This window comes from Fundulus heteroclitus, chromosome 6 (genome assembly GCF_011125445.2).
Source record: "Fundulus heteroclitus isolate FHET01 chromosome 6, MU-UCD_Fhet_4.1, whole genome shotgun sequence".
Lineage (NCBI taxonomy): Eukaryota > Metazoa > Chordata > Actinopteri > Cyprinodontiformes > Fundulidae > Fundulus > Fundulus heteroclitus.
Genome location: NC_046366.1, coordinates 641,467 through 665,549, shown reverse-complemented (window position 1 = coordinate 665,549; position 24,083 = coordinate 641,467). Strand labels below are relative to the sequence as shown.

At 40.4% G+C, this 24,083-nt stretch overlaps 1 protein-coding gene across 3 annotated transcripts in view; it reads left to right on the top strand.

Moving 5' to 3' along the window:
* The window catches only part of agla (amylo-alpha-1, 6-glucosidase, 4-alpha-glucanotransferase a), a 158,049-nt gene that overhangs the window by 5,080 nt on the left and 128,886 nt on the right, over positions 1-24,083 (top strand). For 2 of the 3 annotated variants that reach the window (XM_036137806.1, XM_036137805.1), the window contains exons 2-4: positions 10,427-10,553; positions 15,706-15,916; positions 19,993-20,162. In XM_036137806.1, coding sequence (XP_035993699.1) covers positions 10,463-10,553; positions 15,706-15,916; positions 19,993-20,162 — 472 coding nt within the window. In that variant the 5' untranslated portion in view covers positions 10,427-10,462. Of the gene's footprint in view, positions 1-10,426; positions 10,554-14,420; positions 14,452-15,705; positions 15,917-19,992; positions 20,163-24,083 lie in introns of those variants that run through there. The other variant, XM_036137808.1, reaches the window with a different exon arrangement.

Below are 24,083 nucleotides of genomic sequence, written 5' to 3'. Positions count from 1 at the left end.
AATGGTTCTTTTAGAACCATCATCCAAAATGGCAAATGTCTCCATGTAATGGTTGCCATTTCGCAGGATGACCTTACTTATTTTGAGTAGTACATGGCTGGAAGCTGTTGGTCGGTCCACATACAGCACTTCACTAGATGAGTGTGGAGGAGACTCCTCTTTTGCTGGTCTTGCATTTACATCATGAAGAGCTTCCAAATGTCTGCCATTGCATGTGCTGCATTTAACTTTCAGCTTACACTGTGCAGCTTCATGGTTTCTTCCACATTTCTAGCATTTTCTGTTACTCCTAATCTACACTTCTCTCTGCTCCTTTGTAAGGTTACTGAAGTTTGTACATTGATTCAGAAGATGTTGGTTGTTATTGCAATATAGGCAGTATAACTTAGATGTCTGACTGGCTGGAGATGATTCTGTAGAAATAGAACATGTCTGTGGAGGGATGACAGCTGTGGTCCTAGGTTTTGTGCTGAGTAAAACCGTAGAGGACTTTGGGTGTGCTTGTTTCTCTTGTCGCTCCCTCTGTCTGTATAGTTTCTCTCTGGAACCTGACATTACTATTTCACTTTCCTGCACCTGGACTTCAAATTCCAACCAGTCTGAGAAATCATACAATGTGGGTACTTGTATGGGCTGAGAAAGAGCATAGCGACGAAAATTAGTCCTTAAAGCATGTGGTAATTTCGATGTGAGTCGAGTGACATGGGAACCACAAGTTAGTTCGATCCGTCCATTTTGTCCCAGTTGATCTAGCATTCCAACAAGGGCTCGCACCTTTAAAGCAAATCTGCGAAAGGATGCAGAATCACTGTCTCTGATATTGGCGCCATCCATTAACTCTGCAATTCTCTTCAAAGCGAGCTGATGAGGCTGTCCGTACTGTGCTGTGAGTGCCGCCATGGTGTCACTATAGGGGGAGACTGAGTTGCTGTAGGAGTCTGCAATTAGTAATGCATCCTCTAGCTTGAGGTGGTCAACCAAGATTTGATACTTGAACCGTTCTGTGGCATCACTTGGTAACAGATTGTCCAGAGCCATTTTAAGTCTGGAGAATTCTCTGGGATCGTCATGTATGAAAGTGGGGATTGTAGGCTTCAGTCCCCTGTAGATCTTCTCCTGATGTCCTGGTCTGGGTACAAATCTTGTGGTTGCTGATTTTGATGCTGAGGATGTTGAACGTCACCTGTAGCATGGGGGTACTGCACTGCATGATAGTGAGATGGCTGTGAATATTCTGTGGGAGACAGGTACTGCTGTGGCCGAACATCACCATATGTGGGTGAAGGTCCTCCTCCCCTTACATCCATCCTTTTGCACATCATTACATACGTCTTGTACATCATCGTGCATCACTGAAGCTGACTTAAAATAGGAGTAATGAGAGGGAGATGAGCGTTGTCTTACAGCTGTGGGTGGGTCTTGAGAGGGTAATCCTTGCTCCTCCCCTTCTGTATCTGCGTGACCAACATTTGTCTTTACACCTTCATATTGGGAAATAACTTCTGACTCTGATCCAGATGTACATGGAGAATCCTGAAGTTCTAAATCTTCACCTGACTTGGCTTCACTAGAATGTTGCCTTTTATGTTGGACTCTGTGTTCAGGGAACGGGGTTATCTGCAGCTTGCTTACTGCTTCGGTAAGCCTTAGCATGTTCTCCTGCATCTGACGGTTTTCTTGTCGGATTTCCCTAATTGCTGTCAAGACCATCTCATCTCTTTGGTGCTCAGTGAAGGCTGGTGTCTTTTTTCCACCTTCATAGCTTTGCATGGGGAGGGGTGTCATCCTGGCAGATCCCTCATGACGTTGCTGATGGCCACTTATGTAAGGGTGATTGCTTATGGGTGCTCTTGCTGTATAATCTCCATGTCCAACAGCTCCGTAACATCCACCATAAGAAGGTGCTCTACTCTGCTGACCAGCATACTCCACATAAAATTCGTCTAGATAAGGTGGCCGATGTATTTGCCGTTTGTGTCTAACCTGCTCGTTCCGCTCCATAACATTCTGAGGGAAGGTCCAAGACATGCTCTCTTCGTGGCAACTGTAGCTCCGGCTCGAAGGACCATTAATGTTGTGCTCCCTTTATTTTGGGTTAGTTCTTTAAATGGTACAGCCACCACGAGCATCCGGTAAAGGATGAGAGGAGAGCTTCAGGTCCAAACTTTCTTTAATAGAGCTGAGAGTGGTCTACAAGAAATGCATAAAACAAAACAAATGAGAACTAATATTTCCAATCGCTACAAATAGCTATTTCTAATTTGTCCAGCAGGTGGCAGCAAGAGACCACGAATAACCTACAAGCCACTTATTATATTAACTCTTTAGGTTGCTAAATATATTTAAATTGCACAAATGCAAATCCTGCTTGGTAACTGACAGAACTTACTCTTATTCATTTACACGCTCCCAGTCTCTTAGACAAACAACTCTGAACGATCTCCAACGACCACCTCGTCAACTTTCTGCTCATCTAACACTGAACACACGCTCTTACAACAGCGATGGCTAATGGCAGCTTGAGATGACAATAAACCAATCACAACAAAGATTATTCAGACGGCTTCTTGAGCTCTTAAAGTGATACACACACAGTTATACTAGTCCATTTTCAACAATTGTGTGAAATTGATGTCTAAATAAATGCGTATAGTCTGGTGAAACTTTTTTTTTTTCTTCTTTATGATGCATTTTTTTTGACTGATGCCACAGAGCGATTTATATGGAGGACCAAGTCTTCCATATCTAAAAATAAATACAGAAATAAATAAATGCTCAATAAATAAATAAGCATACAATTAATTGCCACCAAATTAATAAATGTAGGTAGAAATTAAATTATACAGTGAGACATAAATGTATATATCTCTTTTAATTAGCTTATTCTTTTATTCACCTTTGTAATAATTACCTTATTTATTTATTGTGCGTTATAATCTTCAACTTTATTTATTAATTACTTATTTTTTTTAAGTATTTATTTTTGTGCATGTTATAATATTTTTGTCTGTTTTATTCTTCCTTTGTATTTTTTTACCCTATATATTTTTGTGATGTTATTTATTTCTGCCTGTCGCTTTTACATTTCTGCCTGTCCTTTTTACATTTCTGTATGCATTTCTGCCTCATTATGCAAATGAGGAGGGGCTGTGTCTTAAGGGCTCAACTTCTTCCCATTGGTTGGTTAGCATTTTACTGCATCGGTCAAATTTACATGGCTTTTCCCCGCACTAAAGCTTAAGTAATGTCAATCTCATCAGGCAGACGTTCAGTGTCCAACCTCTTAAGGAAAGCTGCTAATAGACTGGAAGAATTAGAACGCTGTACATTTGGGATTTGAATGTTTTTCTGAGGTTTCAGATTCGTTTTTTCCAGATCAGTAACTCATCGGCGGATGATTTCTTCTACAAAACAGACACCTCTCCGCAACCACAGCAAGGCAGACAGTGAGCTACAACCATAGTTTCCTCAAAACGAGTCTCCCATCGCGCTGGGTGAATTACATTGGACCCTATGCAGAGCTCGCTTGATAAGAAAATACTGTAGTTGATTATAAAAGGCACAATATGAATTATCAGATTCACATCCAGGCAATAAAAAGCACTACATATTATCATTATTCTATCCATGTTGGTCTAATTTGTGAAGGAGGCGGAGTTTCATCAAGCCGATCCAACATTTCCCCCTCAGCTGCAACACTTGGGGTTCACGCTGCGTCTTTACGCATGATCCAGCACCGCAGTGAAGTTGGTTTGAATTTGGATATTGGACATTCAAGCTCCACGGAGTCAACGGGATCTAGCTCATGGTTAATCCGATTGAGGGACTCCGATTTCGGCCAGCGTCTCTCAGCTGCTCCCACCTCCCACACGCGGTGGTGCAGTTAGAGACCGTCAAAAAACTTTTGAACCAAGCTCTCTTGAGAAATAAAAATCAATAAATGTATTATCTTGTGACCAGCTAAGATAAACTAATATAAATTGATGCCAATAGATAAAAATCTGTAAGGCACACTTGTTTTTATTAATTTTTAAGCTATTTTCAAATTTCAAGACAAAAATTTGGACTTTTCTTCAATAGCTTCCAGGTCATGTGACCCACTCACTCAAATTCTTTGTGAAATTGTTCTACTACTTCAGCCAACTATTGTCTTTGAATAAATCTTAAAAATTGAAAATAGCTTAAAATGGAATAAAAACAAGGGTGCCTTACAGATGTTATTTAGTGGCATGATTTTATATTAGTTTTGTCATAGGTGGTCACAAAATACGGAATTTATTGATTTTTGTTTCTCAAGAGTGCTTGATTCAAACGTTTTTTGACGGTCCCTAAATGCACCACCGCGTGTGGGAGGAGGGAGCAGCTGAGAGACGCTGGCCGAAATCGGAGCCCCTCAACCGGATCAACCATGAGCTAGATCCTGTTGACTCCGTGGAGTCAACGGGACTTTTATAATCAACTACAGTATTTTCTTATCAAGCGAGCTCTGCATAGGGTCCAATGTAATTCACCCAGCGCGATGGGAGACTCGTTTTGAGGAAACTATGGTTGTAGCTCAGTGTCTGCCTTGCTGTGGTTGCAGAGAGGTGTCTGTTTTGTAGAATAAATCATCCGCCGATGAGTTACTGATCTGGAAAAACCGAATCTGAAACCACAGAAAAAACATTCAGATCCCAAATGTACAGCGTTCTAATTCTTCCAGTCTATTAGCAGCTTTCCTTAAGAGGTTGGACACTGAACGTCTGCCTGATGAGTTTGACATTACTTAAGCTTTAGTGCGGGGAAAAGCCATGTAGATTTGACCGATGCAGTAAAATGCTAACCAACCAATGGGAAGAAGTTGAGCCCTTAAGACACAGCCCCTCCTCATTTGCATAATGAGGCAGAAATGCATACAGAAATGTAAAAAGGACATGCAGAAATGTAAAAACGACAGGCAGAAATAAATAGCATCACAGAAATATATAGGGTAAAAAAATACAAAGGAAGAATAAAACAGACAAAAATATTATAACATGCACAAAAATAAATACTTAAAAAAAAATAAGTAATTAATAAATAAAGTTGAAGATTATAACGCACAATAAATAAATAAGGTAATTATTACAAAGGCGAATAAAAGAATAAGCTAATTAAAAGAGATATATACATTTATGTCTCACTGTATAATTTAATTTCTACCTACATTTATTAATTTGGTGGCAATTAATTGTATGCTTATTTATTTATTGAGCATTTATTTATTTCTGTATTTATTTTTAGATATGGAAGACTTGGTCCTCCATAGATTTATAGCACGCAAAATACAGTAATAAGAATTTAATAAAATGTAGGAACAAATTGACAAATTGGGGAACTGTTTAAAACTTTGGTGGTGAACTTATTTCATTAGGTCATGCATAGTTTCAGTATAATAGTTTTTGTTGGAGGTGAGTAACATTCATTTTTACTTGTCAAAAGTATTTGTGTTCTAAGTATACTGAAGTCTTGCTAGATGTTAATCAGCTGCAGACAGATGCTGGGAAGTTTATATTGTCTGCATACACCAAGCAGTCTAGAAATTTTAGCAATCTTTTTTTTATTTGTTACTCAAGCAGCCCGATGTCTGCATTTTTAAAATACATTTTAAAATAAGATCCAATTTTAAATTAAACAGTAAGAAATAAACATTTTTATAAAGTATGAATCATTGTTTATAATGTTGGTCTACAGGATGTTCATGTAGACAACAGACTCACTGAACTGGAAAAATGGCACACTGAATGACTCTAAAGTGAAATATCTGGACTCGTCTGAGTTTAAAAAAGAAATCCACACTTTTTTTCTTTTTTTAAACATTGGTTATTTTGACTTCCTGAAGTGTTTCCTTGCACACAGCTCATTTTCAACTGATCAGTTTTATTCCCAAAATCAATCCAAGTTTTGAAAACAAAAAACAAACTGGTATTGAGACCCAGGCAGATACATCTTTGAACATGGTAGCTGAAACGCTGTGGCCCAATGGCTTACCAGTAAACCATGTGCTTTTAGGTTTCTTCTGCAATTTGAGACTCCTCATAGTCATTTTTTGAATGCTTATCTCTTTGGTAATTTTTTTTTTTTTTTTTTTTTTTCATTTGGGATTGTTTGCTGATTTGCTAAGGCTTCCCTTTTTCAACATTTGGTTGAACTGTTACCTAGTGACACTTGATTGCTTTGGGGCGGTTTTGTAATTTCTTGCTTCAGTATTGCGAAATGTAAAGGCTGCTGTGTTTGTTCTGCTCTGGTATCTATAACTTTGTTGTTTCAGCTTATCCCCAAACATTGCATCAGACGGGGAGTGGTGGCCTAGTGGTTAGAGCAGCACGCTTGCGTCCTGATAAGGTTGCAAGTACCTGGTTCAATCCCCACAGCCTGCACTCTGGGTCCCTGAGCAAGACCCTTAACCCCTGATTGCTCCCTATGCGCCGCACAGTGGCAACCCACTGCTCCCCAAGGGGATGGGTTCAGATGCAGAAGTGAATTTCTCCATTGTGAGATCAATAAAGTAGTAGTAGTAGTAGTATGTAAGCTGCCTGTTAAAAACTTCAGCCATTGTATTGTAAGCTTTAAATGATTTTACTCGTTCTCCATTGAAAGTCTTGACATAACTTTTTTTAAACTTAATTAGAAGTAGATCTCAAGAAATCAGGATAGGCTGCTGTTCAAAAGTTAATTTTATTAATCTAATTCTAAAAATGAAACATCTGAATTAATTACGCACGGTAATAGATTGAAGTGTTTATTTCTGTTTTTTTAAATTATGGCTTACTGTTAATGAATGAATCCAAAATATATTTTTAGATGAGTTTCCCTGACTGCACGGAGGAATAGTTAGTAGCACTGTTGGCTTGCAGTAAGAACATCCTGGGTTCAAATCCCAACCTCAGGTTTTTCTGCATGGACTTTGCTTGCTTTCCCCATGCATGCATTGGATCTTTCCAGGTACTTCCACAGTCAAAAATCTGATGTTAGATTAATATGGTGTGTTCAGTTTGTCCTCGGTAGTCAGAGTTCTTGGCCTCAGAGTCAGTATTTTTAACTGGAATGGCCACTAAAGTCTGTATTACGAGTCGGAAGGTCGGTGCAACCAGATCGTATCCAACTTTGACATTCCTCATGGCTGCTACTTGCAGCTGCACTGAGTAAAACTTCAGATGTTGACAGTTTTTAGCAGCTTTGTATTATTTATGTAACATTACCTGGCAGTCATAGAGGTACTACTTTTCAGTGTTCATCAGACAGGATGTTTCAGCTCTGTTTATATGCACAAAATACTGCATAGAACAGCATCATTGTTTTAACAACAGTAGCCTGTGGCTAAAGCAGTAATGAATTGTTGCCACCCACTGTTTAACTTTTCACGTTTAGTTGAAAAGTTCAGCACGTCTTAAAAAATGACAAAGGTTTTGCAATACAATATGACTTTAAAATGTATTCTGAAGCTCAAGTTGGCTGTATTTAACCTGTATTTATATTTAAGTGTTTTTTTCTCTGTCAAGAGGAAAACTGCAACGCAAGAATGCAGAGATGACGTAATCTGTGATTTGTTAATTCCTAGTTCCAAGCCAGATGGATCGCACCAGAGTAAAAGATCGCTGTACATTAACATCCATTGTGAGTGTGGGTGTGCATGATTGCATGTGCAGTGTGTTTGGTGGACCTAGCCTCCTCCTCCCAAAAGGAAAAGGGAAAACACCTTTGCCTTTTTTGGCAGGGTTAGACAAAAGATGGACTAAATATGAGTTTTGATTTTTGAATTAATGAAATTAATCAGTGAGAATGCTATACAGCATTCTCACTTATTAAGTTCCTTCCGGTCTTGATTATTATTCCGTACGTTTTTCGGCATCTAACTACTCCTGCATACTTCAACCGATTTAAACAATTTTCGTATCAAAACGTTCAGCTCATTCACGACATTACTGCTATGTCTTTTGGTAATTATAACTTTTATAATATTTAAAATATTTAACTTTTTGTGAGTTTTTTGCTCTCATTGAAATTGAATGGAGAATTCTTCAAATTCTTCAAATATTTCAGCTTTTTGACATCTTACTGCTTCAGCCTACTTTCAGCTAGAAACGTCATTCAACTTTTAAAATGTAGTAATATCTTTTGGCTATTATGGTATGTTTCGGCTTTTTTATATATTTCACCATTTTCGTATAGTACGTCTTTAAAATAATTTTGGCTTTTCAAGAAATTCAGCAAATAACATGCGTTGCTATGGTCGTCAAGGAGGCTCTTTTAGAGTGCGCACTCTAGAAATTCAACAAATTCTTCTCCGAACAACTTCTTCTCACTCGCTCAATTTTCACCCTATCCACATAAATTATACATCAAAACGTAGGAATTTTTGTCTGGATTCAGAATATTTAACCATCATTGGTGTGGGATTTATAGATTTTTCGCAAATAACCTCAGAGCGACACTAACCCGAATCCTTCCCCATTTATTTCCTATGGAGCGGTTTTCAAAAATGACATCTGAAAATCCAAAACATCACATGTTTTCGCATCGTCGCTACTCCTAAACCGTTTCATGTACGGGCATGAGACTTTCACACATGAATGTCCCGACCCTTCTGGCACTCACAAAAAAGGAATTTTGTGGATAACTGTTATGGTTTTTCCGCAGCAACAATTTGTTCGGGAGTAGCGAATGTGCAAAATCCTTAAAACGCTTTGGAGCTTCATTCTTCCACATCATCCACTTTTTTACATCGTCGCTGTGCCTACACCGATTTTTGTACAAACATAAAAATGAACTGCATAGTCCTCAAAAGCCTGCTGATACTCACAGTGAAAGAATTATTTTGATATCTCTTATACTTTTTCAGCTATAGCGATTTGTTCGGGATCGTTTTTAGAGGATTTCTGAAATTTCATACAAATTCCCTTTATATCATAATTTTTTACGACTAAATTAAAATATTTCTAGCAAAAACCGATAGTTTTTCTTGTTCTCCTGTCCGTTACGAAATAAACGCTGAAAAAATTACATCTATACCATTTACGGATCAGGAGATATAAAGTGTTGTGCGAGGCAAAGTTCTCCATCATAACCCAATGAGGCAGAGTCTGAGCAAAGTCTCTGCACTTCGGTAGACTGGCCCGCTGCAGGTGTGAGTGAGTTTCCATGACGACGGAACTCTGAGGGCCAGAGGGAGAGGCTCCATTCGGATAGAATGGCAACTTTCAACATCCACTGCAGTGGCTGTGATTAATGTAGGAACCTGAAATTCGCACAGTCACTTCCTCTTGACATTTTAAAATTTTCAAGTGACTTTCAGCCATGTGTCACTTTTCTTTCCCATTTAGGATTTCACATGCTTTCCTATTGGGCCTTTGCTTCCAACAGGACCTGGCATGATGCCCAGACACAACCCAATTGGCCATTACAGCACCACCCACCTGTGGGAAATGGCGCTACTGACCATTTTGGTCAAATGTTGAGTTCTGAGCCCAGATGTGGTGAGGCTTAGTTGCTAAAGGAGGCGGATCTGACCCATGAACTTTGGTCACGTTTGGTGACAATAAGTATTGGCACCCCTTTTTGAGGCACTTCCCAGTACAGGATTTGGACCAAACTGACAGAGTACAATCACCCGGTGATACTGAACACAACCTTGTTAGCGGCTAACGGTTAGCATGTAGCTAACCGGAAGTAGCTCTAGGAAGCTCGTACAAACTTCTGCTTCACAGAGTCTGTACTTCCTTTAGAGAGAAAGCTCCACAAGAAATTTGGCCTACATCAAATTTTTAAAATTCTTCAAATTTTTCAAATTTCTTCAAATTTTTCAAATTCTTCAAATTTCTTCAAATTCTTTAAATTTTTTCAAATTTTTCAAATTCCTTCAAATTCCTTCAAATTTTTCAAAATTTTTCACATTTTTCAAATTCTTCAATTTTTTCAAATTTTACAAATTTGTTCCAATTTTTTCAAATTCTTCAAATTCCTTCAAATTTTTAAATTTTTTCAAATTCTTCAAATCTGATTTCAATGTCTTCTGCATCTTCTGCTCAATCATTCTGCAGATTAGCATTCTCACTTGCTGTTACGCAGGAACAGCTTTTTCTAGTTCTCTTTGTATTCATTTAGTGAGGAGAATTTTCCTGTACCAACATGAATTGAAGATCCTTAAATTCCTGTTTACGTCTTCTGTAGTTTCAAGTTATTAGCTTCTGTAGTTTCAAGTTATTAGCATTTTCCATTACACACAAAACCGCGTAAAAGGGCACTGGAAATCATTACTTACATGGTTTAAACCAGATGCCAATACATTTCTCCATTTCAGTGAAAAATCACTTAGAGCATAGGGAGTATCCCTGCATGTTTTCGTCAGACATATGCTATGCTCAGTGAATGTGTAAATGTAGTAACTTGTCTTTCTGTTCCCTGACAGGAGACCAGGGTTTGCTCCAACTTCAGGAGAGTTCCCATGATGCTGCCTCAGCATCTGAAGCAAATCAGAGTCCTCATGCTTAACGAAAAGGAAAATTTGGAGAGAACTCTGTTCAGACTTGAACAAGGTACATGTTCTTACTTCATATGATTCTCAAAACTATGATCCTTTCTATGTAGAGATTTTACTTAAAGATGCATGGATATTTTTTGAATGGTATGTGGGGGTCTATTACTGACCAACACAGCTTATTCTGTACTTGTGTTGACTGCCATTTTAACAGAATGGATACTGCTCAAAACTTGGCATTTATTTTGCCTTAAAAATTGTTATTATAAATGTAGACCAAATTGTAAAATAAATATTCAAAGAAAAACATTTAAAAACAGTTGTACACCATAAAAGTAGTGCTTGAGAAAGCTTTGCTCCCAGTGGTGCTTAGGTGGGAAGGAAAAACAGTGAAGTGAATGGAAGAGGAAGCTCTAAGGGTGTGGGAAGAAGTAGAGATGTGAAGGAGGTGATAAAGGTAGGGCGGAGCGAGGTTGTGGATGGCCTTGAATCTGTACAGGATTTTGAAGCGATTTCTTTTTTTTTTTTTACTGTATTTATCAATTTTGTACAGCACATTCTTTACATTTGGTATGTGTTTCAACCCTTTCACAATGCAAATCCTGAGTTAAACAAAACATTTGAGAAAATTTTATTTTCTCAAATGATTTGCATAGTAAAATCATTTAATTGAGGGGCAGTAGATTATATTTAAGCGATTCTACCTCTGGACGCTAGGGATTGCTGCAGCGATTGGTCGCTAAAATCGGTTACTCTGAGTTAACCAAAATTCCTTTAAACCAACATTAATATTCAATATTAATGCGGGAATAAGGCTCGTAGCACTATCGAACAACGGTGGAGCGAAACAAACAAGCCTTATGCTTTAAAACAAGTTCCCTTTTTGAAAGTCCAGATCCGGATGTAACCAGGAGCTAAATAGCATTTTGGTTTGCTGGTTTTCGGCGCTGACTTTAAAAGCTTCGGCTTTTATTTTAGCCATAATGAGTTGCCGGATAACATAAACCTTAATATCCAATCAATGTATGAAACCCCTGTGGAGATAACGTTTGTTATAACCATAAAACACATTTGAACCATATCAGTAATGCCAGGGAACAGGATGCTAGCATGTTCTAATTCTGTTAGCCCCTTTGTTTAAAGCACCATGTGGACGCATCACAAACATTTCCAATGAACATGTAACCTTCCCCTTTGGGTCTCTCTGTCCAACCTGTCGGTGCCTCGTGTGAGTTCGGTCCACTCTGGCCATCCAAGGGAGGAGCACTTGTATGTGTGTGTGTATATATATATATATATATATATATATATATATATATATATATATATATATATATATATATATATATATATATATATATATATATACACTCACCGGCCACTTTATTAGGTACCCCATGCTAGTAACGGGTTGGACCCCCTTTTGCCTTCAGAACTGCTTCAATTCTTCGTGGCATAGATTCAACAAGGTGCTGGAAGCATTCCTCAGGGAGTTTGGTCCATATTGACATGATGGCATCACACAGTTGCCGCAGATTTGTCGGCTGCACATCCATGATGCGAATCTCCCGTTCCACCACATCCCAAAGATGCTCCATTGGATTGAGATCTGGTGACTGTGGAGGCCATTTGAGTACAGCGAACTCATTGTCATGTTCAAGAAACCAGTCTGAGATGATTCCAGCTTTATGACATGGCGCATTATCCTGCTAAAAGTAGCCATCAGAAGTTCGGTACATTGTGGTCATAAAGGGATGGACATGGTCAGCAACAATACTCAGGTAGGCTGTGGCGTTGCAACGATGCTCTATTGGTACCAAGGGGCCCAAAGAGTGCCAAGAAAATATTCCCCACACCATGACACCACCACCACCAGCCTGAACCGTTGATACAAGGCAGGATGGATCCATGCTTTCATGTTGTAGACGCCAAATTCTGACCCTACCATCCGACTGTCGCAGCAGAAATCGAGACTCATCAGACCAGGCAACGTTTTTCCAATCTTCTATTGTCCAATTTCGATGAGCTTGTGCAAATTGTAGCCTCAGTTTCCTGTTCTTAGCTGAAAGGAGTGGCACCCGATGTGGTCTTCTGCTGCTGTAGCCCATCTGCCTCAAAGTTCGACGTACTGTGCGTTCAGAGATGCTCTTCTGCCCGCCTTGGTTGTAACGGGTGGTTATTTGAGTCACTGTTGCCCTTCTATCAGCTCGAACCAGTCTGGCCATTCTCCTCTGACCCCTGGCATCAACAAGGCATTTCCGCCCACAGAACTGCCGCTCGCTGGATGTTTTTTCTTTTTCGGACCATTCTCTGTAAACCCTAGAGATGGTTGTGCGTGAAAATCCCAGTAGATTAGCAGTTTCTGAAATACTCAGACCAGCCCTTCTGGCACCAACAATCATGCCACGTTCAAAGTCACTCAAATCACCTTTCTTCCCCATACTGATGCTCGGTTTGAACTGCAGGAGATTCTCTTGACCATGTCTACATGCCTAAATGCACTGAGTTGACGCCATGTGATTGGCTGCTTAGAAATTAAGTGTTAACGAGCAGTTGGACAGGTGCACCTAATAAAGTGGCCGGTGAGTGTGTGTGTATATATATATATATATATATATATATATATATATATGTGTGTGTGTGTATATGTTTATACTTTCCGATCATCCAAACCACGCCCGCCGACAGGGAGGGACAAACGGGTCAGTTGTCCCGGGCCCAGGACAGAGGGGGGGCCCAAAACTGACACTGACTGACCATTAAAATCAGTGTCAGTCAGCGCGCGGTAGCTTCACAACGTCTCCGCGTCTGTGTAAAGGCACTCTGCTCCCCCTCCCCTCTCGTACATGGCTCAGCGGCGCCAGCCAATCAACACGCAGGCTCTGCCTGGCCCGCCCACTCTGCTGTCTCTCACAAACAACCGCGGTGCTGCTGATTAGACTCGGAGAGAGAGAGACCGCAAGAGCGGAGGAACTTGAAGTGGGAAAGAAGCGCCGTTTTGCTCTATTTTAATACCGTAAATTAAATCAAGCTGTATGTTTTGTAAAAAGCCGCTTATATTCAGTGGAAACACAACAAATTGAAACGTGAAAAACCATGAGCAAGAAAACGTCGAGCAACAAACGGAGAGAGGAGACGAAACTTCTCTCATTGCCCGACAGACTCACAGACTGACGTCACTGACTGAGGCGTTTGAGACCTCCAGAGAACATCCAGGTAGATCAAAGCAGCAGTTCATGTTAATCACATATCTATCATATGTTACTGGAGCCCACACAGAAAATGTAATTAAGACCTTGAAATAACCCAGTACATATATCCTATTAAAAAGTGTTATTTAAGATAACATTAGCTAATCCTTTATTTATCCCACAACGGGGAAATTTATAGGATTAAAGCAATAGGCAGGTGCACACAACACAGACAAAATTACATAAGGATTGAAAGATATAAGAGGTGGATTAGGAAAAAAACCCTATGAATAAAACATTATTATTATTGTTATTATTTAATTGTAATAATAAAATAAAAATCACAAAACCCGAAAGGTCAACAGTTTCATGTTACATCAAGCTTAGGGACTGGCTAATATACAGCAGGTAAAAAAAGCCATATTATGGCTGCAGTGCTGTTCTCTTATGAAGAAAAGATCAACTAGTGCACTAAATTCAATAGATGGGTTGAAAATATCCAGTATAAAATACAGAGATTTCCAGGGCATGAAGTATACTGTTAAGTTGACTTTTTTGTGGTGTGCGTGCGTGTGTGTGTGTGTGTGTGTGTGTGTGTGTGTGTGTGTGTGTGTGTGTGTGTGTGTGTGTGTGTGTGTGTGTGTGTGTGTGTGTGTGTGTGTGTGTGGTGGCGGCAGGTGTAGAGGGGGGGCCCAAAAAGACTGCGTTGTCCCGGGCCCTGGCAAAGCTGTCAGCTGGCCTGACCCAAAATGGCTTTTATTCCAAGTATGTAAGTCTAAGACAGGAAAGTTTTCATAAGATGAGTTTTATTTTAGAATTGTACCCTGGTCTAAATTTGGAGCAATGACCAACACTGTATAAAATATAAAAGTAGAGACCCTTAGGATCAGTGAAGATTCACATGTGCTGTATGTTGGGTAAGCAGAAAAGTGTGCCACTTGACATTTACAGCTCCCTGAACCTGATAGGCATTTGTGAGCTGGCTGTAAAACTCAACTATATATAGTCTAAACTTTAAAGGGCTAAATGTTTTTGGCTATCGCAAGCCAGTATGTCCTTGTTACAGAGATATGTAGGATTATCCTGCATCTCTTAATACCAGGAGCTTTTGTTTTAAAGGCATACTATGCAACATTTTTCAGTTAATTAATGTGTTCCATACCGTTTTGGATGATTAAATGAGTCATTTCAGGTCGAACAAAGGTTTTCTCGGCCGCCCTGGGGGTGTGTGGGTGAAATACCGCACTTGCAATTGCAAGAGCTCACGGCTCGCACACACGGCGAGAACTCCATGTATTTTTGCCCTGCCATTCACTATATGCACGCGCGAAAGCAACAACAAAGAACCGCGTGTTAACGTCAAATAAACATGCAAGCATATCGAGTTTTATTATTATTATTATTTGTTATTTTTTTTATGTTGGCGAGACGCTACCGCGGCGAGGCGGCTGCGGCTTGGCGAGGCGGCGGCGGTAGCGTCTCGCCAACATAAAAAAAAAAAACAATAATAATAATAATAATAATAATAATAATAAAACTGGCGAGGCGGCAGCCGCCGCCGCCTCGCCAAGATGGCGCTGCGGGAAGCTTGATGTTCATACTTTCACTGTGTTAGTCATTGTTTGTACTGCCGTTTTTTTACTGTTCTTTGCCTTCGCCAGTCTGCTAAGCTCAAAACAACCGCGCCTGGCTTGATGGAGAAACAAGAACAGCTGAGCATCTTTACGACAGTGCACTTTTACTTTCGCCCTCTGGGGGGAGCCTCGCTGGAAAATCAATCCCGGTTGCATAGTATACCTTTAAGAAAGAGTTGCAGAGGGTTTTATTTTGTAGCTCTGATGTGGTAGTCAAGGGAAGTGGGTCAGCATAACTCAGAAATGATGTGTGGCAAGTCTGATTTTTTTTAACACCGAATCAAAAATAAATACAATAAAAAAATTTGTCACAGATTTAAATGATACTGTTTTTCAAACTGCATCCCATGGTAAAAACGAATCTTCAACGTTTCTGTATCCTCAGGATTTGAGCTCCAATTTCGCCTGGGCCCAACCCTACAAGGAAGAAGGGTTATAGTTCATACCAACTACCCACTCTACGGACAGAAGTTCATTCGAAACAACTTCCGTGTTTTAGCATGGAACTACCCAACAGGCAGAGAGGATGACTCCGATAAGTACTGCTCCCTGGAAATCAACATCGCTGGGTCCTACGAGTACTATTTCGGATATGCGTAAGAGTCTTCTGTCTCATACAGTAATTATTCAAATCAATGGTTCCTGAATTTGTGGTGCAATGACCACTGGTATAGTACCTTTATTCTAAATTATTTTTGAGAACTGGCCATTGTAGGACCATAACACAATGCAAGCAAGCCATGCCGTTGCAGTCTCATGGCCAAGGTCCAGCCCACTGTGAAATCTCAAGAATTATACAGGACTGGAAAGTGTATAATGTCTGAGCTCAGTATGAAACCATCTTAATTCCTGCCATACTGTGAAATGGAAGGTATAAGGCTGCAATAAAAAAAGTTACTGCAGCAAAATTGTGCCTGAAAGTTCTGACAGAGATATCAGTTTAACAATAAAAGGAAACAAACTGGTCCTGGTGAGATTAATCGGAGAGGTCAAGAGAATGGAGGAAAGTAGGCAGCTGTGAAAATGCTCAATTGAGTTAGAAAACACAATAATCACGCGGTTTACCCCAGAAAAAGCAAAGCCTGGAGGAAGTTTTAGTTTTGATTTGGGAGGAGGGGGAGTCAGAGTGGAGCGTCTTCTCCTACCATTTTGCACTGCGCAGTAGCACTGCGCAGTGCAAAATGGTTGCTACTGCTAGCTTTGCATGGAACACTGTTAATCTTTTCACTTTCCTTCCTAATAAAACCTTGAAAAGCTTCTCTGAACAACGCTTCTGAGATTATATTGTCTAAAAAGAAGGTCACATGTTGTCTTCTGGCAGTTTGCAGACATAAAAACTTTCAACAGCAGCTTATTAGGTGGGTCAGGTGTCTGACTGCACGGAGGAGACAGTAGTGTCTGTGCACTGCTGTGGTAAGAAGCCTAAAAGTTTGGGCAGGTGTGAATAGGTAAGTTTATGTACACTGCTCAAAAAAAATAAAGGGAGCACTTAACCCAATGTAAGTCCAAGTCAATCACACCTCTTTGAAATTTATCTGTTCACTTAAGAAGTAACACTGATTGACGATCAATTTCACATGGTGTTGTGCAAATGGAATATACATCAGGTGGAAACCATAGGCAATTAGCAGAGAGAGAGAGAGAGAGAGAGAGATGTATTTGCAATCATGTCAATAAAGGAATAGTTCTCCAGGTGGTGACCATAGACCACTTCTCAGTTCCTCTGCTTTCTGGCTGATGTTTTGGTCACTTTTGAATGCTGGCGGTGCGTTTATTTAGTGGCATTAGATCAGGAAACATGTAGGCGGCCACAATCCTGCAGCAGGACCGCTACCTCCGTCTTTTTGCAAGGAGGAGCAGGAGGAGCACTGCCAGAGCCCTGCAAAATTAACTCCAGCAGGCCACAAATGTGCATGTGTCTACGCAAGCAAATAGAAACAGACTCCATGAGGATGGTATGAGGGCTAGACATCCACAGGTGGGGGTTATGCTTACAGCACAACACCATGCAGGACGTTCGGCATTTACCAGACAGCACCAAGATTGGCAAATTCTCCACTGGCGCCATGTGCTCTTCATAGATGAAAGCAGGTTCAACTGAGCACATGTGACAGACGTGTCACAGTCTGGAGACGCCATGGAGAACATTCTGCTGCCTGCAACATCCTCCAGCATGACCGGTTTGGCAGTGGGTAACTAATGGTAAAGAGTGGCATATGTTTAGGGTGGTGTACAGCCCTCCATGTGCTTAACAGAGGTAGTCTGACTGTCATTAGGTACGGAGATGAGATCCTCAGAACCATTGTGAGACCTTATGCTGGTGCTGTTGGTGCTTGGTTCCTCCTATTGCAAGATAATAATAATAATAATAATAATAATAATAATAATAATAATAATAATAATAATTGAACATTGATCTCACAATGGAGAAATTCACTTCTGCATCTTATCCCATCCACTTGGGGAGCAGTGGGCTGCTACTGTGCGGCGCCTGGGGAGCATTCGGGGGGTTAAGGGTCTTGCTCAGGGACCCAGAGTGCAGGCAGTGGGGATCGAACCGGGTACTTGCATCCTTCTCAGAGCGCAAGCGCACTGCTCTAACCACTAGACCAACATCTCCCCCTAAAAGTTGCGTGCGCCGTCCGGGAATCAAACCCTGGTCGCAAGAATGGGAATCTTGCATGATAGCACTACACCAGCGGCGCAAAATCTTTGCATTTAACCAATCCCCATTGGGGAGCAGTGGGGTGCCACTGTAGGGCGCCCGGGGAGCAATCAGGGGTTAAGGGTCTTGCTCTGGGACCCAGAGTACAGGCAGTTGGGATCGAACCGGGTACTTGCATCCTTCTCAGAGTGCAAGCGCGCTGCTCTAACCAGTAGGCCACCACTACCCCTTTAATGCTAGACCTCATGTGGCTGGAGTGTGTCAACGGTTCATGCAAGACAAAGGCATTGATGCTATGGACTGGCTAGCCCATTCCTCAGACCTGAATCCAATTGAGTACATCAGGCACATCATGTCTCGCTTCAACTACCAACAACACGTAGCACGACAGACTGTCCAGGAGTTAGTGGATGCGTTAGTCCAGGGCTGGGAGGAGATCCCTGAGGGGACCATCAGCCACCTCATCAGCAGCATCTCCAGGCATTGTAGGGAGGTCATACAGGCCCGTTGATGCCACACACACTACTGAGTCTCATTTTGACTTGTTTTAAGAACATTACATTAAAGTTTGATACGCCTGTAATGTCTTTCTCCACTTTTAACTTCGAGGGTAGCTCCAAATCCAGACCTCCATGGGTTAACAAATTTGATTTCCATCAATAATGTTTGTGTGATTTTGTTTTCAGCACAATCAACTATGGAAAGAACCAAGTGTTTAATAACAATATTTCATTCATTCAGATCTAGGACGTTATTTTAGTGTTCCCTTTATGTTTTTGAGCAGTCTCTATTATTCAAATCTGTATCTTTGAATAATTAATTTTTTGTGTTGATTATATTCAGACAATGATTATTTTGGCAACCCTACTATATACCATCTTTGGTACCACTGTGTCTGATGTATTAAAGTATTTAAAGTGGCAGTGGACCCTGCCAGGCCTATAATACAGTGGGGAAAACCCTGAATCAGACATTTGTCATGTTGCACAATTGACACTTGTTGTCCTTGGTTTTAAGAGCACCAAATCACTGTTCATCACACTGAACAACCACCAAAACCAAGCTCATAACTGGAGATAAATCTTTCAATATTTAATATTTTTCAACAAAACATTTTTGTCTAAGACAGCTGATAAATTCAGAGTGAAGCCAGGTCAATTTGTCAGGGCTGTCAAAGGAAGGGTGAAGCTTGGAAAAAAAGGGCATTACAGCTGTCCTTGTTTTTGGAGACTTAACTTTTTTTTTGTAAATGTTTAATCGTGTCAAATTCTAATTTTACCTTTGGTTCCAAACACATCTAACATATTTTTATTAGAATTTGGTCAAAGTACTATATGTTATTGGAAGTTAACTGGGTGGTTGTCTTGAGGTCTAAGTTCCAATTTTGGCCATTACTCAGTATATTAAGTGTCAATTACTAATGAGTTGTGTCATGACCATGCAGTTTTAGAGAATGTATCATTACTGCTATACCTCAGTTATACTGGTATTGTCTGTGATTTTTAGGAAAACAACTTTTTGTATTCTAGCCCCTTATAAAAGTTACTGCTGTTCAAACGCACCACTATCAAGAAATGCAAATTATGTCTTTTGATTCACTTACACTTTGCCTAATGATTTGAGTCTGTTGCACCATCAGTATCTCGACGAATGAACCAGGCCTGGTAGGAAGAGTTTAAGGTTTTCTAGCACATTTAGGATAACATTCAAAACCAGGTCCCAGCATGACCTGAACTATCTGCACTGACCCTCTGGCTAATTTGAATATGTTTTTGCTGCTTACATCTGCACCAAAAAAACTTTAAATTCTTTTAATTTCAGCCTTTCTACAGATTACACGTTATATAGATGTAAACAAGGTTTCTTGTATAGAATTCCTGCATCGGAACGTCCCTCAGCATATTTCAGACAGACGGTGGAAACCGTACATATGATATAAGACATTGAATCTACAAGTTTAGAATGAAAGGATATCACTTTTTGTGCTCAATTTAATGCAATCCACAGAGGCGTGGAGAGGTTAGGAGGTGGCTACATCGTGGTTGACCCCGTTCTTCGGGTTGGAGAAGACAACCATGTCCTCCCACTGGATTGCATCACCATCCAGACGTACCTGTCCAAATGTCTGGGACACCTAGATGACTGGCCAGACAGGCTAAGAGTAGCCAAGGAGTCAGGTGGGTGTGGTCCTCGGACCCGAACACAAACCTGTAAACATCCCACAGAAACTTTGCCGCTTGTTCCTTTTTTTTGATGGTCTTAAAATCTAAATGAAAACATGTTATAAGAAATATAACTACAATGATACATTTACTCATGTTTATTAGAGTAATAATCAACAGTCCATGCAGTCAAAACACTGGAGCTGCCCTGTTAGAGCTATAAAACAATTCTACTCAAAATATTTTTAGTATAGTATCAAGTCAGGTAAACTGTACGACGGAGTATTAGGGCCACACATGAAGGGAATTTTTTTTTTTGCCATGACGAGATTAATCTCGTCATGGCAAAAATATTTTTCCTCTTCATGTGTGGCCCTAATACTCCGTCATACAAACTGATATTGATCTGGTCAGTTAAAGACAACAAATATTTTTTTTTGAAGTTTTAGGGGTATAATATTGTCTGTTGTGCACTGACGAGGCAGTGTTAATGTCTAAATTCAATACCAAAGGACCTGCTCAGGGGCAGTCAGTTTTGTTCATTTGCTCAAAAACGGTCAGATCCGAAAACGGACGTCTTCCTACATAATTTATATTCTCCAATTAGAGCAAACTATCAAACAAACAGCCTTCCCCCTCCACTTCCCCACCACCTGTATGGGCTTAAACAGGAGGCCGTCACCACAGAAGCCACGGAGTGCAAATATCCCATATTCAACCTCAAACTAACTTCACAGGAGTTGCTAAAAAGGGAAGTTGATATGTCTGACGGTGGTCAAAAATGCATCAAGGTACTACTTCACAAGATTTTTGCACTTAAAATGGGAACAATTCGGGGCGCGCATGTGGCGCAGCGGGTAGCGCGACCCATATACAGAGGCCTTAGTCCTCAACGCGGTCGACCCGGGTTCGAATCCGACCCGCGGTCCTTTGCCGAATGTGTCTCCCCCTCTTCTGCCCCCCTTCCTGTCAGCCTACTTTCGGAAAAAGCGAGCCACTAGAGCCGCAAAAAAAATCCAAAACAAAAAAAAATGGGAACAATTCATCTCCATCATATTATTTCAAGTGCAGGATGTCTAATTATGTTATTTTAGGGGTCAAAATACTCATTCCATTGGCAGATAATCTTATTAACCTGCCCAAATCAAGGATAAATACGCTAACTTTAAGAACATTTTACTTATTTTTAGATCCTTTTTTGCAGTGCATAGCTAGTATAAGAGATAGAGGCCCTTAGTGGATGCAAACCAATAAAATAAAATGAAGAAAATATTCACTATCCACAGAGGATGGATCCCAATCTGAATTAGGAGCATTAAGAACACAGTCAATATTCCTAAACAAGACACAAGGATTGTGACAGACAAGATAATGTCAGAGAAGTGCTTTCTTTTAGCGTTTGTCACTGTTGTTTCATAACATTGCCAACAGTCTTAATATTTAGAATGACACCTGCAGTTTGTCCTGCTTCCACTTCCTCTCAACTCGATGGCACTCCTAGCTGCTCGTGTCATGTCATTCAGCCACGGCCCAAATTTAGCTTTGGACTTCCTGTTTTGTTTTTGATTTTTGGAGCAGCAGAGTCCAAAACAGTCTGACGGGTAGAGTAAAACCATGAAGTAAGCTCCCCCAGTTTTCATGCACGCCGGCTTACTGATCTGAACAGAAAACTGAGCAGCAGTGGAAGAATTAAAAATATGACAACAGTGAGCAGCAGCTGGAGATTGTATAGCATTACAAGCAAGAGCAACATTAAATAAAATGGACATTTGATCAGAAAACACATCACAAAGCTTAAAGGAGTCTATAAGGCTTAAAAATACCTTTTGCCTTTGGCTTATCCGGGCAACACATATGAATATTAAAATCACCCATGATAAGGTCTTGAGTATGCATGCTAAAAAGTCATTTAAGAAATCCTTACTGTATTTTGGTGGTCAATAGTACACAGTACTGATGGGGAAATGCCCAGTTCACACTCAGTTCAAAGCTGGAAAAAGTTATGGTTAAAAGGAGCTGCTTACATTTAGAACAACTCTTGGTGACAGAGGCTATTCATCCTCCTTGGCCAGACATCCGCGCAGTAAAAACTGGAACGAATAAAACAGGACTTGCGAAGCTGGAGGGACCCATCTAAGCCAAAAACAAGTAAAGCCAACAGGATCCAGTTAAAGCCAAGAAGCAAGCAGTCCAGAAACTGATCCACCATCCTTGAAAGTGGATGGTGCCTTTTCCCTGGCAGCACCTGTGCTTTCGGCAAAGAGACGGAACTATGGTGTGGCGCAGATGAGCTGGAATCCCCGAAAGAAGGGGAGGTAAACTCGGGTCGCACCATTCTTGCAACCCGGGTTTCACTAGAAAATCTTCTGAAACTTTAAGATCCAATAGTGTCTGCCGATCATACATCAACTGAGAGTTGATGTATGATCGGAGTTGATGTATGTTATCAAAACAAATAGCGCAATTACACACAAGGTTGACAGCGACAGACAGCAAGCCAGCCATTCTGACGCCATCTTGTCCTCATGTACTGAGTCACTGCCAACCCAAGTGCTGTGATGGGATCATGAGGAGGATGAGAGACCAGAACCAGCAAGGCAGCTGTCAAAGCAACCTGGGCTTAAAGAACACAAAAATTCAGTTTCTCCAGAAATGACAATTCGTCATCATATCAAGTAAATTTTAATGAACAAATGTCCCCCTGTGTGTTTGATGTCCTTGATGTTTGTTATTTTAGTATTCTATGTAAATGTCTTTTATCGTGTTTTATGCATGTCTGATTTTACCTAAATGTATGCCAGTCTCTCTGGTTTACATGACAAATCTACCCAAGGGTACTGGTAATATCTCCTTACCTTTACTGAAAGTATGTCGGTGCATGGAATAGTACTTGGTTTGAGGCCCCCACTGGCTGAATTGAGATGACATGTTTCATGAATTGGCGCTATATAAGTAAAATTGAATTGAAATGATGTTATGCCAACTGTAAAATCACACAGTACATGCAGAAGTGTACCCAGGCCGATCAAATCCTGACAACAAAAAAGTTATAATGGCAGTGATGGTGAAGGGCACAGTGTTGATGGAGACACTTTTGCCTTATCTAACAGCATTAAGGCAAGAAAGAATGGGGGGGAGGGGGAGAATGTTTAAATGAGTTCAAATGATTTTTCAGTGAAGTTAATTTCAAGGTAAGCACTGACAAATCGAGGATAAAGCTCAAGTTTAAATACCCTACTTAGAATATAAATTATGTATCTTGTAAAAGCAAGCGTGTTCGCTATTTAGATAGGGAGGTTTTCTCCCAGATGGGAATTTTAATGACGTTTTATGTCTCTCTCAAACATTGAGGCATTTAAAATAAACAAATGACTCTTAGCCTGGCAGGCAATGTGCCATATCATCGAGGTGATCAGCTTGTAGTTCTGCTGAGGTGTAATGGAAGCCCAAGTTGCTTTGATAGGAGCCTTCAGGTAATCTGCATAGTAGGGTCTGGTGTCTTTCATCTTTAGATAAACTGTGGGGTATGTCAGGTGTGTTTCCCAGTCAATCTAGTACAATACCATGGTCATTGACCCAGCTTTTGGTACCCATGTGGGACTGCACTAAGTTCTGCTGCAAAAAGGGAAACCGTCTCCATAAAGGAAGGCAGCATGAAGTGCTTTAAAAATTTCTTGTCGATGGTCGCTTTGGGCTTGAGCTTGAACTCCAAAATGTTCGAATTTGCAAAATTGGTAAACTGTAAGTCCATTACATTGATTAGCAGTTCTGCAGCAAATGCTGTGACGTAATTGTTCAATTCAATTCAATTTTATTTATATAGCGCCAATTCATGAAACATGTCATCTCAAGGCACTTTACAAAGTCAAGTTCAATCATATTATACAGATTGGGTCAGATTATACAGATTGGTCAAAAATTTCCTATATAAGGAAA